The 20,074-nt window shown below is 38.2% G+C and overlaps 1 protein-coding gene across 1 annotated transcript; it reads right to left on the bottom strand.

Moving 5' to 3' along the window:
* Positions 1–2,510: 2,510 nt before the first annotated feature.
* Positions 2,511–19,549, bottom strand: LOC116867893 (alcohol dehydrogenase 6-like). The gene is given in 9 exon segments (XM_032857919.1): positions 2,511–2,689; positions 3,903–4,167; positions 5,291–5,506; positions 5,619–5,707; positions 9,312–9,453; positions 11,077–11,144; positions 11,147–11,177; positions 18,089–18,181; positions 19,424–19,549. Coding segments are annotated over 9 exon segments (1,194 nt in total). The 3' UTR covers positions 2,511–2,525.
* Between the last annotated feature and the right edge of the window lie 525 nt (positions 19,550–20,074).

The following is a 20,074-nucleotide window of genomic DNA, read 5'->3' as shown; positions in this document are numbered from 1 at the left end:
ATCACATCTTTATCCATTCATCAGTTGATGGACATCTGGGCTCTTGCCATATTTTGGCTATTATTGATAATGCTGCTATAAACGCGCTGCATGTGCCCTTTTAAATCACTATTTTTATGTTCTTTGGATAAATACCGAGTAGTGCAATTGTTGGGTCATAGGGTAGTTCTATTTTTACCTTTTTGAGGAGCCTCCATACTGTTTCCAGAGTGGCTGCATCAGCTTGCATTTTCACCAAAAGTGTAAGAGGGATCCCCTTTCTCTGCTTCCTCACCAACATTTGTTTTTTCCATAAGTTGTTAATTTAAGCCATTCTGACTCGTGTGAGCTGGTATCTCATTGTGGTTTGATTTTCATTTCTCTGATGATGAGTGATATTGAGCATCTTTTCATCTTCCTGTTGGCCAGCTGTTTGTCTCCAGTGGAAAAACTGTATTTACTTCCTCTCCCATTTTTTTTTTTAATGGAATTGCTTGATTTTTTGTTACTGAGTTGTATAAGTTCTTTATATATTTTGGATATTATTATCAGGCATATGATTTGCAAATATTTCCTCCTATTCAGTATGTGTGTATGCAGCCTTTAGGCTGAAAGCAGGAAAATGCTGGACTGCTTGTACTTGCCAGTTTCAGTCAGGGGCAAGGGGGCATTGCAACCACCCGTGCTCACAGACTTTAGCTAGGTACCAGGAGAACTCCATTCATGATTTCCTGCCCCAGAGAGGGAACAGGGGAGCACTACAACCACTTGTGCCCTCTGGCCTCACTGAGTGCCATGGGAGTGTGCTGTATCCAAGCTTGCTTACCTATGCTAGCAGTTTTGTGGAGAGTACAACAATGGCATTGGCTAGTACCTCCATCACTGGGGAGCTTCTCATCTGGCCCCTGTCCTTCCAGCTGATGACCCCAGATTAGCAAATGTATCTCCCTCGCATATAGTTTAGACAGTTTTCAATCTGCTGATTTTTCATTGGGTCTTGGGGTGAGCAAGACCATACATGAGCCTTCTAAGAGAGAAATCTCAGTTTCCTATAGCACTTGGGACCCCCACTTAATGTCAGCCCTGGTGGGTTTTCCAAGCCAGACATTCTGGGGTCTCATCTCATCCTTGTGCAAATCTCAGGGGCCAGGGTGCCTGTTGTAGGGCACCAATCTTTTGCTCTTCTGGAACAAGCGCCTATCTGCTGAGATCCATCCTTATTGTGTATCACTGAAGCAGGGGTGGGGTTTTTGTAAGACCATGTCTCTGCATCTTCTCCCCATGGCAATATGATTCTTTTATCCTTTGTCGTATAGAGCATTTCATCTAGTTTTCAGTTTTTAAGTCTTTCCCAGAGGGAAGTGATCCATATGTGGCTGTAGGCTTGGTGTGTCTGTGGGAGAGGATGAGTTTAGGATCTCCCTATACTGCCATCTTGTATCCTCCCTTTCTTAAATATTGTCATTATTTGAAAACTATTGACCCAGAGGATTATACTGTCTGTGGAAGGTAGGATTCATTGAATAATATCTATATGAATGCTTAAGTGGCCAGTGAAATAGTTTATGGGAATTATTTAAAATACTGGTGATCTTATTTTATAAGAGTTAGCTGAGTATGTGTATTTGGAATCAATAGTTTTCATCTATAAAAGGGGGATAATGCAGTGGCTATATCCAATTATTACAAATGGAAGAACTGAAATTTATAATTTAAACTGGATTATTTATGTATTCGTTTGTTTGCTTTTGCTAGCCCTGCCATTTATCTACTCTTCATAAATGAATTGGGTAAGACTCTTAGTGTCTATAATAATACATTGCCATAGCTAATTTGGAGACCACAGATAGCTCACTGGTCCAAATAATTCAGATAGCTCCTAATCCTTATCTCTTCTGCCCCCAAATTCAGATTGTCCCAAATCTCTGGATAAAACATTTCTTCTTAAATAATGGATTACTTGCTTATGAGGCCAGAATCCTAAGCAGATTTATTTAGTTTTCTACTTTCTTAATTTTCTCAATAAACTACTCTTTTAAAGTCTATTAGAATGCAAGTTCTAGAACAGGCTTAAAAAATGGAAAATCAAAGGATTCTATGAAAAAATTTTTTTTCTGGGAATAATTCTCATTTGCTTTTTATTGGTAGTATTTCTTTTCAGTCACTAATCCATTATGTTTAATATCTTTGAGTTGATATAAGGCTTACATTAGTTGAACAGTAGTTCAGTATATTCTTCAAAGAATCTCACTTGGCAGATATATAATTCAATTGAAGTATAGTTATTGATCACAATATTGCCTTTTCTTTTCAACTTATAATTTGTATTAAACTTTGGACACTGGTTTCTTTATTAATCAACAAAAAGCTTACCAAGAAGTAACTATAAGTTTCAATAAAATTAAAAAAGTAACTGTATACATCAAATATCCATCTCCCTATCTTGGATGTTTTTGTGTTGAAACAAAAACTGTAATCTAAAGTTCTTGTTTTATTTCCTTCTTCAGCATTTATGACACATTTCTCTACTTATCCCCTCTAAAACTTCATGCATTTCCCCTCTCCCCTGTTTCATCCATACCTCCAAAAATGGTTCCCTTCAAAGAACGTCCTGAAAGAAACAATAAGCCACTGACGTTGAGACGCACGCCTGCCAAGAACCCAACAATCACACAGACCCCGTGGCTCTCGTGGCAGGAGGCCAGGGCAGCTTCCAGTTGTGACAAGTGCAAGACAATGCAAGAGTTAAAAGATGTACTTGAGAGTTGGACCTAATTTCAGATGAACTGCTAAATGGTCTGTGATCTTTTCTGATGCTGCATGACCTCATTTGAAATAACATTTGTCTCACAGGGATTTACTGAAACGACATTGCACGCAGCCTAGTATAATACCTGGCACTTTAAGACTCAGTAAATGGAAATTAAAAAATGAAAATACTAAACACACCCGTGGTGGTAACAACAGCAGCAACGATAGTAATAATTTTTATGAGAACCATTACTAATATGGGTGATTTGTTAGAATTGACTTTTTCTTTTAGACATTGACGAGTACAGCTGGAGAGTTGTGTAACATCTTGTGTTAACCAAGTGATAAACAGACATGTTCCCATTAGTTATTTTCAAAGGCTGTTTCTCAGAGCAAGACTATCTATGGGAAAGACTGTGAGAAAGATTTGGTTATACATTTTTACACACGAGGGAGTTCATGTGTAGTGAGGAATGAAAACATTTTGTAAGCTGAGGAAAGCACTGAGATTGAAAGAGACGGTGATTGGGTTTTCATACAGCTAACTAGAACACAGAGTCATGCAATTCAATAGTATGTTATTTCTACAAATCCTCAAAGAAAGCATCAGATTGTGAAGTAACTCCCTCTACATTTATATTCTTATATAAACCATGTTCAGCTGGAAAAACAACTACTGCTTGCTTCACTTTTGAAATGAATCCATCTAATCAAATTGGCTAATATTTTCTTTGGAAGCTTACTCAGATCTTCTGTGAAAGACTGCTCAAAGTGCAAAGCTCATTCCTTTATATGGTGGTTAATCCAGTACTACCCTTATCTTTCTTAAATCTTCTGGCTTGGAATTTGTAGTTACCAGGTTGTTGTTTATGAAATAATTCAGTGAGAATTCTTTACAAAGCGTTTTTGTACTGCCTGTTGGAGGTTGTCTTCTTATTTGAAGGAATGGTATGATGGAAGAGAGGGAGAAATCTCAGTATGGGAGTTCAGTGTTGGAGTAGTGAATAGATTTGTAGGAGTGGACAGAGGATACCAGCTGGGATGTCATGGGGCACAAGGAAAATTAAATAATTTCGAGGAAAAGTGGAGGGAATTTTAGAATTTTCATTCAATTAAAATCTAAACTTATGACGGGCAGAAATATTGGTTATTTTCCCTCGAGAAAAAATCACATACCACAGTTTCTGGATTTCCGATGACCTCAAAGCAAAATTCCACACCAGCACCTGTCATATCAAATAAAACTTCTTGGATAGGCTTCTTGAAGTCCTGTGGGTTGATGCACTCAGTGGCACCCACTTCCTTTGCCTTCTCAAATTTATCTTTGTTGATATCCACCCCAATGATCCTGGCTGCTCCTGCTGCTTTACAGCCTATGATCACAGACAGGCCGACTCCTCCAAGGCCAAACACCGCACATGTGGAGCCTGGGGTCACCTAAGCACACGAAGGCAGGAAACAAATGCAAAGGGGACATGTGTCTTGACTCAGTTGGAAAGACCCAAGTCTGTATATACTTTTTATGAAATATAAGCAAAGGACATTTTCAGATAAAACTCATTGTACCTGAGAGTTTTAGTTTCTGAGGGTATTTCTAGATGTGGAATACTGTTTGCTAGAGGAGCAAAGAACTGCCTATAAATACAATTTTAAGTTCTGGGAGTTAACATGAGTAGAAGTTTAATGAAATTTCATTGAATCTTAAGACTTACTTAACAGAATATTTGTCTGATTCCAGTTCCTCATCTATCTTCATGCAGCCCTTCCTTTCTCTTTTCCTTTGGAAAACTTTGCATCCCTTAAAATGTCAATGCCTTATGAAGCAAAGGCTTATTTTTTGGGGGGTCCAAAATGAGACTAATTCAAATAGAACCCCTTCTGTCCTATTTCTCTAGGATTGGGACTAACAGACTTTGGGGTAAAACAAAGTAATGAAATTCAACAGCTATTTACAAAAGGTAGCTGGGAAGGTTTGGGGGATGTCTCAGAAACAGTAGTTCCCACTACTGAGTAGTTCCCATTCAGTCAGAGTGGGATTACCTGAGCAATTTGTCTTAAATAGCCCTATCTCCTCCGCCACCTGGTCTTTTTACTATCCTTTTATTTTTATGAGCACTTGACTTTCCCCTGATACATTGTACAACAGAAGAGCAGCTCAGTGAGTTTTGTTAGCTGCTGAATGTCAGCACCTGGAGCAGTGAATGACTCCATAAGTGTTTGTTGAATAAAAACAAAACAAAACAAAACAAAAAGGATGAACTGGAATGTGGAAGAACACAGTAATTTTGCAACTGTTTTATGTTTAACGCCCAGGAATTCCTGGTATCTCCACTTGTGACTGTCATTCAGACTTGATTTGCTACTTACCACTGACCAAAAGGGAATGGGAAAGATATTGAAGGGGGTGAGAGGATGACCAGACAGTAAGGAACTCAGGGATGTTTAGAGGGAGGTCTGTGATTCTTCCTCAGGTTGTATGGTTAAACATGCCCAGATGCATGAGGATTTTCATCTCCATCGACCAAGAATTCCGTTCATACCTGGTATAAATGCTCCTCACCTTGGCATTATTGATTGCAGCACCATACCCAGTGGAAAAACCACAGCTCACTGGGCATACTTTCTCCAGAGGAGCAACTGCATCAATCTTGGCAACCAAGATTTCTTTTATCACTGTATATTCAGAGAAGGTGCTTGTATTTGCAAAGTGATACACTGGTTTTCCCTTGCAGGCAAACCTACTGGTACCATCAGACATCAGGCTGGACTCTGACTGTTATAGACAAAAACAAAACAGAACACAATACCAAATTTTTCTTTTTAATTAGAAAGCTCAGTTTCCTTCTAAGGAAATTGAATTTTTCAAAAAGGATATTAGTAAAACCTTACTTGGTTTGTATACAAAAATTACCCCCAGGATTAAGGCAAGAGGCACATTCTCCACACTGCGGTAGAAAGAGTGTGATAACTTTATCTCCTAAAGAAGAAAAGCATTTATTAGGTTATTATTCTTCTAAGTATTATTCTTCTAAGCCAGTAAAGCTGGCTTTCAGGACTTCACCAACAAGACACCCAAGAAAACATGGTAACTGTGAATTATTTCTGCATTTAATGGTGCTCAGTTTTGTGGAAAATATCAAATACTTATGAAAAGAGGGGATGTCTTCATCTGTGTCTAGCCCTGGGCTCAGCAACTGAATGTCAAGGAACTTGCCATCCTGTAAATTCCTCTTGAAGCCAAATGATTTTGTTATGTAGTCATTGAGCCAAGCCTTATTTTATATTTTCTACACAACTTCTGCTGTGAAGGATTGGATGTAAAATAGAATGGATTCTAGCTCAGAGAATAAGCAAAGAGCGTCTCTTTACTCTCCTCTGTGTTTTAAATCGGTCCTTCTTGGTGGTGAGACCAAAGGCAGGCAGGTTCCTCTAGTAATGTGCAAAGTATAAGAAAAAAATTAGAATAACTTGCTTGTAATGGACTTACTGACTTGTAATCATACAATCGCATTATCTATTATTGTAGAGGAATTTGTTTCATGTTTTTAGTTAAGAACACTTATAGGATTTGGACTTTTTAAATTTACTTTTAGTTTTTAAAAAGTATACAGACATATGGCAAAACGTTTAAATTTCACAAAAATGTAGTTTATGTTCTTATCAATGGTATCTTTCAGAGATGTAACCCATTTCAAAATATAAAGGCTAACATATAGTTTACCCTCTTTGTAGGTCTAACTTTTTTACTTAACAATAGATCTTGGAGATTTAGTGATTTTTGTTTAATAGTTACATAGTTTTTCTGTCGTATAGATATATCATCATTTATTTAACCAGTTCTTTGGACACTGATAGACATTTAGGTTGTTTCCTAAACAGTAATGAAAAATAACAATGCAATGAATATTTTGTGCATACATGAGCTGTGGTAGGCAGAAATTTTAAAATGTGCCCCCCAAGAGGTCCCATTCGAATCCCCAGAAACTGAATATGTTATCATGCCCATGAATATGTTACAGGGAAAAGGGGGCTTTGCAGATGTAATTAAGTTTATTGAGCCTCTGACATGAAAATAGGGAGATCATCCTAGGTTATTTAGGTGGACCCAAAGTAATCACATGAGCCCTTGAAAGGAGACGAGGAGAAATCAGAAGACGACAAAGTGATTGCAAGGTTGAGTAGGATTGGATATGCCGGTGCTGCCTTGAGACTGAAAGTGGGCAAAAGGGCCACATGAGAAGGAATGTGAGCAGCTTCAAGGACCTGACAGTGGCCCTAGCCAACAGCTGCTCAGCTAAGGTTGAGGATGTCAGTTTTACAACCTCCAGGAAATGCATACTGACAACAACTTGAATGAGCTTGGAAGTGGATTTTTCTCCAGAATCTCCAGATGAGAACCCAGCTGATCAACACCTTGATTTCAGCCTTGTGAAACCCTAAGCAGAGAACTCAGTCAACCACCCAGACTTTGGACCCACAGAAACTGTGAGATAATAAAGTTGTTTTATTTTAAGCTGCTACATTTGTGGTGATTTTTTTTTTTTTTAAACATCAGTAATAGAAAGCTAATACATGAGTATAGAACTATAGAATGACTTTCTAGAATTGGGAGTATTGGATCCAAAATATACACATTTAAATGATGTTACATATTGCCAAATTCAGAGTTGTACAAATTTATTTTCTAGATAATAAGGTTTGAGGTAGCTATTTGCCTGCACTCTGTCAGCCCTACATATTATCAGAATTTTAAACCTTTGCTTATTTGTTAGATAAACAGTGTTTTCCTCCTATATTGTTGGTGGGAATGTAAGCTGGTGTAACCACTCTGGAAAACAGTATAGAGTTCCTCAAAAAGTTGAAAATAGAACTACCCTACAACCCAGCAATCACACTACTGGGTATTTACCCTAAACATAAAATGGAGTGATCCAAAGGGGCACATGCATCTGAATGTTTATAGCAGCAATGTCGACAATAGCGAGACCATGGAAAGAGCCTAGATGTCCATCAACAGATGAATGGGTAAATGTATATATATACACAACAGATGTGGTGTATATATACAATGGAATACTATGCAGCCATCAAAAATTGAAATCTTGCCATTTGCAATGCTGTGGATGGGACTGAGGGTATTATGCTAAGCAAAATAAGTCAATCAGAGAAAGACAATTATCATACGATCTCTCTGATATGAGGAATTTGAGAGGCAGAGCAGGAGGTCATGTGGGGAAGGGAGGGAAAAATGAAACAAGATGGGACCAGGGAGGGAGATAAACCATAAGAGACTCTTTTTTTTTTTTTAAAGATTTTATTTATTTATTTGACACAGAGAGATCACAAGTAGACAGAGAGGCAGGCAGAGAGAGAGAGGGAAGCAGGCTTCCTGCTGAGCAGAGAGCCCAATGAGGGGCTCGATCCCAGGACCCTGAGACCATGACCTGAGCCGAAGGCAGAGGCTTAACCCATGGAGCCACCCAGGCGCCCTGGGGGTTATTTTTTATAAACAAAATTTTAAGAACTTTTTATGGTGTTAATTTAATCTATGTATTGTTTCATATCTTCTAGATTTTTTGTGTTGATTAAAACTTCCTTCCTTTTCCTGAGGTAATACAGTGTTCTCTTATGGTATTTTTTTTCCTTTTTTTTTTTTTTTAAGACTCCATTTATTTATTTGAGAGAGAGAGAGCACAGAGGGAGAGGAAGGAGAAGCAGGCTCCCCACTGAGCAGAGAGCTGGGTGGGGAGGTTCCATCCCAGGACCCTGAGATCATGATCTGAGCTGAAGGCAGATGCTTAACTAACTGAGCCACCCAGGCGCCCCTCTCTCATGGCATTTTTTAATAGCACTTCTGCGGTTTCACTTTTCACATTTAATTCTTGGATTCATAATGCGTATTTTCTTGACATAAAGAATGTAATAGCAACTCAACTTACTTTTTCCCCAGATGACTATCCAGTTGTTTCAACATCATTTTCTGAGTAATCCACATTCTCCCCCTCAAATTTGAAAGCCAAACCAAACCAAACCCTGTGTTAAATTGGGTTTTGGAGAGGGTGGAGGGATGGGTGAGTAGGTATTAAGGTGGTGGGTATTAAGGAGGGCATGTATTGCATGGAGCACTGGGTGTGGTGACTAAACAATGAATTTTGGAACACTGAAAAAACAAAATAAAATTTAAATATTAGAAAAATTTTCTTTATATATTTGATCTAATTCTGGACTCCTTCCCTCTTTTGTTCCACTACTGTGTTCAGCTATTTATTATATGCTTCATTTTAATACTTTTCAACAGTTTTCCTCAGTTTCCTTTTTTTATAAATTTTTGCCTCATTTGTACTTTATTTCAAGTTCAGTTTTAGTGCATTCTACTTGTTTTTATTAATATCAAAATGGAATGCAAAGATACATTTAGTGTTTTTGTGTAACTTATAAATAATGATCCCTCCTTTCCTATGAAATGGGCAACTTTTCACATTTTGTTTTCAATTGAGCTTAACATTTAAGAGATGCTTGTTATTTTCCTGATGGGGGTTCCAAGTTGCTGCAATTTCCTAGCTCCTGGTGCTATTTCATACCTGTTTTCACTGTGCTCACTCCTTCTCCCACACTCTCAACTATTCCAGCTGCTTCATGGCCCATAATGACAGGATAACGGTTGTACAAGGTTTTATTCTCCAACATTTTCATCTCTGAACCACAGAGCCCCGTGGCCACAATCTATATGGAAGACAAAGAGTAACATGTTTTTCTCAGTGTCAAACAAAGGTGTTTCAGAATTGTTAATCTTTTTTTAATGTTTTTCTAAAAATTTAAATTCAATTAATTAACATATAATTTATTATTTGTTTCAGGGGTACAGGTCTGTGATTCATCAGTTTTATATAATACCCAGTGCTCATTACAACACATACCCTCCCCAATGTCCATTGCCCAATTACCCCATCCCCCTACCCAAATCAAAATCAGGGAAATACAAATCAAAACCATAATGAGATACCACCTCACACCAGTCAGAATGGCTAAAATGAACAAGTTAGGAAACAACAGATGTTGGCGAGGTTGTGGAGAAAGGGAAACCCTCCTACGCCATTGGTGGGAATGCAAGCTGGTGCAGCCACTCTGGAAAACAGCATGGAGGTTCCTCAAAAAGTTGAAAATAGAGATACCCTACAACCCAGCAATTACTGGGTCTTTACCCTAAAGATACAAATGTAGTGATCCGAAGGGGCACGTGTACCCCAATGTTTATAGTAGCAATGTCCACAGTAGCCAAACTATGTAAAGAGTTTGGATGTCCATCGACATATGATTGGATAAAGAAGATGTGGTATATATATACAATGGAATATTATGCAGCCATCAAAAAATGAAATCTTACCATTTGCAATGATATGGTTGGAGCTAGAGGGTATTACACTAAGCAAAATAAGTCAGTCAGAGAAAGACAATTATAATATGATCTCACTGATATGTGGAATTTAGGAAACAAGACAGAGGATCACCAGGGAAGAAAGGAATTGTTAATCTTTTAAAAACTTTTTATGAGTTTGGTACACTGCATTAATATTAATGCATTTATTTCTTAGATTTAATTGTAGAGAGGGGTCAATAATAATTTGTTTAAAGCAATTCAGTGGTTTTCATTAGCTAATTTCAGAAGCAAAATGATGATTTAAGACTTACATAGGTTCAGAAAAGACATGGGTACAACTGTAGTGTACATCAGAGGTCTCACTTGTCCTTCATTGAAGCTTGTGGGTAGGAGTATGGAGGAGGAAGACCAATTATAGAAATGAAATAATTGGAATACAGAAAAGCAAGAGATCTTTCCTATTATAATTGAAGACTTAATTTATTTTCATGGTGGAGGGGGCTTTAGAGTTGTATTAATCATACAATATAGTTTATGGGTAGAAGCTTCTTTTAATTAGTAGTTAGTATTATAGTTGTAAATAAGTATCCTTTATGCATTTAGCCTATGCTATATCTTCCTAATCTTTTGTCTGGCTGGATTAAAAGACTGATGGAGCAACGTCTGCCTTTGGCTTGGGTCCTTGATCCCAGGGTTCTGGGATTGAGCCCTGCTTTGGGCTCCCTGCTCAGTGGGAAGTCTACTTATCCCTCTCCCACTCCCCCTGCTTGTGTCCCTCTCTCGCTGTCTCTCTCTCTCTGTCAATTAAATAAATAAATAAAATCTTAAAAAAAAAAGACTGGTGGAAATGGAAAAGAAATAGCAGAGTATGTAGTTTCATTTCTGAGTTGAGCATTGTGAAAAGAATGCATAATTTACAGTTAATAGCTTTGATTTTTGGTGTGGAAATATGAATTTTTTTTTTTTACCTTTATGCGAACTTCCTTTGCCTTTGGTGGGGCAACTTCTACCTCCTCGATGGAAAATGGTGCACCAGCTTCCAGAGTATGGCTGCTCTGCACCTAATGACCTGGGAAATAGAATATGGGGACAGAAAGGGAAACTTCTTAGGCCTAGGAGCTGGGGAATTCCTATATTAATGAATATTAGAAGGTTTAGTTCAGTTCTACACTCAGAACCGAAAAAAAATCATTGCTTAAATATATGCTGTATGTAGCTTCTAAATACCAATTCAGCTTTTCTTGTGCTACCAGTTTCTATATTCTAGTTATTTTCACAGTACTAATTATATAATGCTATACAACAAGAGGGTAGATGTCCTATTTTTGATGTTATCAAGAATGAAGTTGTCCAGTGGCTGTTTCAGCATGATGGCATTTGCATTGTGGGAGTTTATGTGATCCTAGGTATGGGAGATAATCAGTTTTGGGGTAGAGGGGTCAATTATGGAGCAGGGAATAGAGACCATTAGTTGTGGTAGTTCATCAAATGGTGGTGGTCACTGGCAGTCTAAGGTCAGAAAAGTTTAAACAAAATTTTTTTTTACTGAGCAGCTTTCATGTTTCAAGCATTATACTTGATGCTGAGGTAATGATTCTGAATTAGATATTCAGAGAATCCAAAGTCTAATAGTGCAAACAAGTAATTAATGGACAGTTACCATACAGTGTTTGACCTGTTGTAATATGTCTAGGAGGAAGTGGACGGTAAATTGAACACAGAAGTATATGTAACTTAAATTTCTGGGTGCTCAGAAGCCTTGGTAAACTGTGGTTTGGACAATGGCTGGGACTTAAGGAACATGGAGCTTGGTGGGGATGGGTTTGGTGCATGGATGGGTTCCACAGCAAGGAGAACTACTTGTGTGAAGGCTCAGAGACAAGAAAGAGCCTGGCATCATCCTTTGAGCAGTGGGGACTGTGGGAAAATCGAAAGAAGCTTAGTGTGATTGAGTTATTGTGTGTAAGGGGTGAAATAATGAGATATAACATGGAAGATTCATATATAGAGAGGAGAAGAATGCAGGAGAATTTACTCACCTGGTAATTTGCTATGTGACTTTAGGAAATTACTATACTGCACTCCCCTGGGTCCTGATTTTCTTCCCCATAAAATGTAGGAAACAGGCAAATGGCCTCAGGGGTTACATCTACTCATACCCTATAAAAGCTAAGTTCAAAAGGTCCCTTCGTACAAGGTTCCTACAGATAGCTTCTGTTAGTAGGGTTGGGGAAGGCTAATAATATTCTAGTCCAGGAAACTTTGTATAAAACCCAGGGGTAGGGAAGCCTGGGTGGCTCAGTTGGTTAAGTGTCTGCCTTCGGGTCATGTCATGATGCTGGGATCAAGCCTCCTCTGCTTCTCCCCTCTGCCCCTGTCCACTGCCCCCGCCCCCAGCTCATGCCCTCTCTCTCTCAAATAAATAAATAAATAAAATCTTTAAACAAAACAGAAAAACCCCAGGGGCGTAGTCTGCATTTTTTTCCTCATTAAAGTTCATCTCAAATTTTTTGCATCCATTTTGTTCTATTACCATATACACTGCTATGATTACAATGGGGTAATATTTATTTATTTTACCATTGGTGCCAAACTCTAATGTTCTTAAATGACAAATGATTTTCAAGCCAGTTCCAATAAAGTAAATTTAAACAGAAGTAGCATTTCCTGATAGTCCATTTCAGCAACGTAAATTGCTTGAAGACTTTGTAAATAAGTTGATGAAAATTGCCTGCTTTTATGGTTAAGTTCTGAAATTAGGTTTTAAGGTAGGCAATATGACTGCTTTAAACTAATATCTTGGGCTTATTTGTAATCACTACCCATTAGTCCAAGTCAATGTGAATGGCAGAAATGGCAACTTCTCTGATCTTTTTAGGTGCTTGTAAACTCTGCAAAAGAACCATCCACCTTATAAATAAAGCATGTTATCCATCAAATTAGCATCAGTGCCCAACTCACCACCTCAGGAAATTAGATTCACCCTTTTCATTTTTTCCTAAAATTTTGGTGACCTTGATCTTTAACATTTTTTGAGAATACTATAAAAAATCTTGAAAATCTTAGGGTGCCTGGGTGGCTCAGTTGGTTAACTGTCTGCCTTTAACTCAGGTCATGAACCCAGGGTCCTGGGATTGAGAACCACGTTGGGCCACTGTTCAGTGGGGAGTCTGCTTTTCTCTCTCCCTTTGCTTCTCCCCCTGCTTGCTCTCGCTCTCAAATAAATAAATAAATAAATAAATAAATAAAATATTTTTAAAAATTCTTGAAAATCTATATATTATTATTATTCCCATTAGATATTTGAGGCATCATGGATAACATGGATGACATGGGTAAAGGTAGCCATTTGGGGTCACACAGAGACTGAGTAAAGGGTTGAGGGCTCCTCACAACTGACTTAAAGATATTTTATTGTGGTTCTCTGAGCTGTTTCTCATAATTGCTTTCTTTTATACTTGCTCTGAGACCTCATTTTTCACAAAATTTTGCATTCAAGAGTCACATGTATAAAATATTTCACACAGATACATCTTATGCACATACATACACCACTTACATACACACCACTTATGCACAAGAACCCACATATTTCTATCTCAGAGCAATTCATCTACCTCATTAATTAGTAAAAAGGCAAATTACAGGTTCTAAGCAAATCTATATTTTGGCTTTGTTTTGTGGGTAGTCAGTTACCATTTTAGAAGTAGAGTCTGATTTTAAACTCTGTATAAGGAAAGGTTAATAATAAAACAAGAAAAAAAAATCAAAGCTAACAAAAGCATCAAATGAACTGCTGATGTGTAAAATTTATTCCATAGCAGAATCCATTTAATGTGCAGGAGTGCTAAGATTGTAGGTGAGTCCTGTAAGGGCAGTAGTGGACTGATGACTGAACCCCATTTCGTCATGATCACAGACCTTCAGCCTACTGCTCTCCTCTGCCTTCAGGGCACTAATGATTTCCTGTAACTGTTTACCCTTTAGCTGGCTTGATTTGCCGTTTCTCCCTCCATCTGAGGCTCTCGATATAACTCCTTCACAAACCTAACATTTCAACCTCAGAAATAACTTCCTCTGCTCCTTTAATAGTGTTTGGGGTGTAGTGTACCTGAGTAGTTGCAGAAGGTGCTTGTGGTGCCCTGCCTGGATCCCATTTATTATTTGATCACCTTGAGTAAGTTAGATGCAGACATTATTTTTCCCATTTTTAACTTTGAGGGGATTGAGGTTTAGACAGGTGAAATATCTTTCAGTGATTGCATTTATTATGTTTTTTATTTTCTACATTTTATGATGCTTTGATGCCTTGGAAACATGTGGACCTGGGGAGGGACTGCCCCTCCTGGAGTTAGCTAATTTCTAGAGATAGCAGTTTACGTCAGCAAGTCTTTGATTTGCAGCCAAGCAATTGCAAGTCCGCAATCCTCATCCACCTCCTTTTTTTTTTCTTAGTAATTTGTTTAAATAGTTTATTCATATAAATAATAAGCATGTGTAAATGTATTATCTTGGTCCTTTTATCAGTGCAAACAATCTGAGACACTATTCCCTGTCCTAAGTCACCCGAGAGTCTGTTACCAAACAATTAGTGACCACCCCTATGGCCCAGGACCTATTGTAATTTATTTACCTTGCCTACCTGGCCTTACCTGTTCCTTTTAATGAAAACCACAATAAAGGCCCTGACTTGTGCTGTCCTCTAGCTCTTTCTGCCGCCTACCTGGTCCTGGATGTTCCCCATGTGGCCTGTAAGGTGTGGGATATTCCCTTCTCTTGGGAAATATGAGTAATAAATTCTTCTTTCAAGGCAGTTGTCTCTGTATTTGCCATTTTGCCATATCTGACTAAACTAAATCCTGGGTACATTTCATTTTTTATTTTTTAAAAGATTTTATTTATTTACTTGACAGAGAGACAGTGAGAGAAGGAACTCAAGTAGGGGGAGTGGGGGAGTGGAAGAGGGAGAAGCAGGCTTCCCACTGAGCAGGGAGCCTGATGTGGGGCTTGATCCCAGGACGCTGGGAGCATGACCTGAGCTGAAGGTGGACGCTAACGACTGAGCCACCCAGGCACTCTGCTGGGTACATTTTAAATCAGTGATGCCTATCTACAAAGTGGCAAAGCTGAACCTAGGACCCAGGTCTTTATATTACAAGCAGTGTTCTGCTAGTATTATATAGTACTGAATATAAAGTTCTAAACTTTATATTCTTTATAAATGTCATGTAAAATTGCTGTTAAGATTATTAGGAAATGTTAAGATATGGTTAAAAAAACCAGAAAGGTTGAGTTCTTTTTTAAGAAGACAATTGGTACTCTTTATCAGAGTCCTGATTACAAATATTTTGTTACCTATTAGGACAATTTATGCTAAAATATCTGGGTATTATGTAATTGATATACAGGATTTTGAGTAACTTAGAAACTTGTCAGTATGGCAAGAATGAAATGTAAAAACTATTCCAGATCTTTCTATTCAGAATGAGAATCTTATTAATGGTGGATTCCTGAGAGTGTTTCCATGTAGTAGGGAGGAAGAAGACATGACAGATACATAATGAGGAGATTTATTTATTTATTTTTAATTTTAAAATGTTTTATTCAGTTAATATTTTTTTATTCAGTTAATATTGATAAGATTTTAAAAACATAATGCCCCAAGTTAGAATAACAATTTTAGCTTTCACATCCATAATTATTCATTGAGAATTTGAGCATCATAGCTTTTTAAAAAAATTTAAATTCAATTAATTAACATATAAGGTATTATTTGTTCAAGGGGTACAGGTCTGTGATTCATCAGCCTTATATATAATGAAGAATTTTAGAAAATGTAAATAAATTTCTCCAATGAAGCTGAGAATGGTTAACATTGAAAGAAATAGTGTTGGTTATGCTTAGTCATTTCAAATACCTTTTGAAATAGTTTAAATTTTAAATTAAATTTTTATCCAAATTGGAAAATTCATACATCTAGAGTCTTGGAAAAAGAAACTTCTATAATGGGAGGTTGGCCAATGGCAAAGTTTTCTCTAGTATTTGACATCTAGATACTAATTCAGTTTTATTTACATTCAATCAACCCATGCAAAGTTGCACAAAGGAAAAAAGGAAAGAGCACCCAGATATTTAAAACAGCAAAAAATCCTCCAGTTATTTTCTGCAATATATGTGATTTCCTCCTCATCTTTTGTCTGGGCTGATAAGCTACTGTTATCATTGTTGTAATTGCCACAGTTAAACATTAATTTTTTGCTAAATATGCATCAGCTTTTTTGTCAAGTGCTTTACCTACATTTTCTCATGTAGTTCTTACTATAGTAGGTAAGAAGGGAACTATTATTTACCCTGTTTTTCAGGTGATAGGACTGCCAACAAGTTTAAATAACTTGCTCAGGTCACAAGTCTGGTAAGTGATCTGATAGCATAGCCAATGTTATGTAGCTCTGTGCCAGTTTTTTAATCTTACCAAAGCATTCTGCCAAGAGTCCAAGAACAAAAGAATCTCAACGGTGCTGTCTAATAAGATATCCACTAGCAAGATGTGGCTATTGAAGTTCAAATTGATAAAATTAAATAGAATTTAAAAGTCTGTTTTCCAGTTGTCCTAGACATACTTAACATGTTCAGTAGCTACATACCGCTTGTGGCTACTGAATGGGCAATACAACTGTAGAACATATTCATCACCACAGAAAATTTTCCAAGATGGAGAGTGTCGGTCTGAAGAATACTGGATGTAAGTGTGAGATTTTGTGAAAGGAATTTGGAGGTGTTGTTTGGGGAAGAGGGATTCAAGTTACATACCACATTAGAGTTGTCTATTTTATTCTTAAATAGCAAATTAAGATGATTGCTAAGGTAAGAATTGCAGTCAACACAGTGGGATTTTCTTCTAGTCTTATCCTGTGCTGGAGAGTGACATTGGGGCAGGAGATGACTCCCACCAATTATGGAATGTCAGCTTTCTGAAATGCAACTACTCTATGTCTTACTAGTAATGTCAAAATATTAATCTGTTTTTGCTCCTATAGGTAATAAATGCCTGTGGGAAGGTAAAGATGTGTTTTCCTATTTTAACACATTGTCTTCTATTTCCTTTCATAGAGGAGTATTTTTCCAACCTCTTCAACCTCTCCTTTTTTTTTTTTTTTTTTTTCTTTTTTGCCAAGGGGAATGCAGCAGGTCCAGATTTCTGGAAAAGGCAATGTAAAGTCAAAGACCTGCCTCCATAATGTTACCTTTCGGCATTCTCCCAGAGGGAATCAGCATTGGGTCAAGGAGAGTTGTGAATTTGAGGGAGCTACTCCAGTAATCATACATACTCTATAGCGCAGATGGTAGGACTCCATGGCCTAATTTCGGAAATGAACCTGATTAGCATCTCAGTAACCCCTAATTATAACTCTTCTAACTCACAATCCTAAAATGTAAATTCAGGGTAGCTATATGGGAAAAATAGTATAGAATAAACATGTTGTACACCCCCTGTTAGATTTTAGACAAGCTGTTTTAGCTTCATTACAATGAAGTTTTTCAGTCTTTAAAATGAGGATGTCAGTATTTAACTTGTAAAATGATGTGAATACTAAATGGGCTAGAGTATGTAAATATCTCGACACCATGCAAGGCACATAATATGTGCTCAGAAAGGGTGCCTGGGTGGCTCAGTGGGTTGGGCCTCTGCCTTTGGCTCGGGTCATGATCTCAGGGTTCTGGGATTGAGTCCCGCATCGGAATCTCTGCTCAGCTGGGGGCCTGCTTCTCCCCATCTCTCTCTGCCTGCCTCTCTGCCTACTTGTGATCTCTGTCAAATAAATAAATAAAATCTTAAAAAAATGTGCTCAGAAATACTCGTTAAAAACAATAGTAATTTCAAACAAAACAATAGTGATTTCATGTCTTCATAAAGTTAATTTAATGTGCACTCATATGTTGATAGGCAGCTCCCTCTTACTGTGCTCTAAAACCACATACCATACTATCAGTGATTCCAATGACCTCAGAGGCAAAGTATACACCCAAACCTGTCATTTCCACCACCACCTGCTGGATGGGCTTCTTGAAGTTCTAAGGGTTGAGACAATCAGGGGTCGCCCTCTCTGTAAGAGACAGGGGGTTTGAGTGCCCCTAGGCAGTCAGGGGGTTCGAGTCCTCTTAGGTGGTCAGAAGATCAGAAAGTCCCCACCGGTGGCAGGTTCTGGGTAAGAACTGTGGGGTCTGTGGTTGTCTTTGTCTTGTCTTTTTGTTGTCTGCTGTGCTGTTTGTTGTGTTTGAAGGAATGGGACAAGCAGCGAGGAAGGGGACTCTGACCTTTAATGTCTATCAGTGGAGCCAACTGTGGTTAGTCTAACTCGAGACAGAGACTTTAAGGAATATTCCCAAGCAGCTGCAGAAACAAACTTTGTTTTGGGGGACATTCCTTGCCCTCTCTGGCCCGACATGGACTGCCTACTCTCTCCTCCTTGCTGTCAGGAAAGCATGGTGTCTGCTCCTCTCTTGGAGCTGATGAGCCCTAGAACTGGGAACCCTTTCTCTGCCTTCTGGTGGCACTTTCTTCTGTTCTTCACTGTCGGGAAACAAGAAGAGCACCCCCTGGACCTAACACCCCCCCACTCTGGATCTTCCCACCCGGGTCTCAGGTAAGCATTCAAAGTGGAGTGGGCCCAGGTGGAACGTAAATCAGTATTTGAACTAAGTTAAGTTTGTTGGGTTAATTAGGATGAACATGTCTTTTGAGTTAACAGAAGAAAATGTGAAACTTCAGAGTTTTTACTTAAGGTCAATTAAACTCGTGTTATTTGTTAAAATCTGTTGACAAAGAGATGACTAAACTGATGGTTAATTGTCTGTCTCAAAGTTTTAATGGGTAATTGTTAAAGTAGCTTTCAAAGTCTTTGGTAACCTGGAACTTTAAACCAAATGGGATAAAATGCTAGAGCGCTGGTTGCTGGAACTAGGTTTGTGCTTTTGAAATCTGTGGGTAAACATGTTTTGTGCTTAACTGATTCATAAATCTGCCTTCAAAGAATTCTGTTGTAACAGTTCACAATTGGTTTATATTTAGTCTTCAGTAGAGGTTAAGGTATTTCTAAGAGTACAAAATTCTTCTAAGTGTAACTAAGACTGATGGAAATAAGGGAAGCAACTCTGTATGTAGAAAAGTAGGAGATATGTAAAAAAAGAAAAAAGACCAGATGCCTGATCCTGTTTGAATAAGGAAGAAAAACAGCCCCGGGGCCACTGTCTGAGCTAGATCCATTCGTAAAGAACGGAAGGGGAGACCGATCACTTCCCATTAGCTAGGGATACCCAGAGGGGGTTGTCCAACCTGTTTGAATCTGAAGAATGCCTGACTGTGTGAATCTGTCTGTATGGCTCCACCGCTTTGGCCACGGAGTCTGAGTGGGCTGCACCCTGAGTCTCACGGGGCGTCATATGGCATAATGGTCATCTACTCCACAGAGTAGCCTGGTCTGGGGCTTATACGGACAGACCTTAGCTAAGACGCTCCTAAGTTCCTGCGAGAGACGTGAGCAGGACAGCATCTGAAAGATCCTCCCCCCTTTTGTCTGCGACATCATTCACAATAGAAGGGAAACCCAGTAAATCCACTATCTTAAGACTGCACGCTTAAGAATGAAAAGGAAAGACACTGGTATAAAAAAGCTGGTTTTCTCTCTGTTTAAAAGGGCAAAGTTTTCTTAGTTAATTGATCTGTTAAAAAATGTAAATGGTTTTCTCTTTGTCTGCCCAGAAAATTCTGTTTCTATGTTTTGTTTTATCAGGTGCTTAACATCCCTAATTATATTTAGACATGTGCTTTAAAACTCTCTAAGGTTTTAGCAATTGTTGACAAGATTTAAATTGTAAATGAGATCTCTTTGAAACCGATGACAAACCTTGGGTTACATTTGGGTAAATGCTGTAACTACTCTAGAGGTTCTATATGTTTCCTAAAGT

The sequence above is a fragment of the Lontra canadensis genome, unplaced genomic scaffold (assembly GCF_010015895.1).
Source record: "Lontra canadensis isolate GAN:19392208 unplaced genomic scaffold, GSC_riverotter_1.0 scaffold1, whole genome shotgun sequence".
NCBI lineage: Eukaryota > Metazoa > Chordata > Mammalia > Carnivora > Mustelidae > Lontra > Lontra canadensis.
This window is presented reverse-complemented; position numbering and strand designations above follow the sequence as displayed.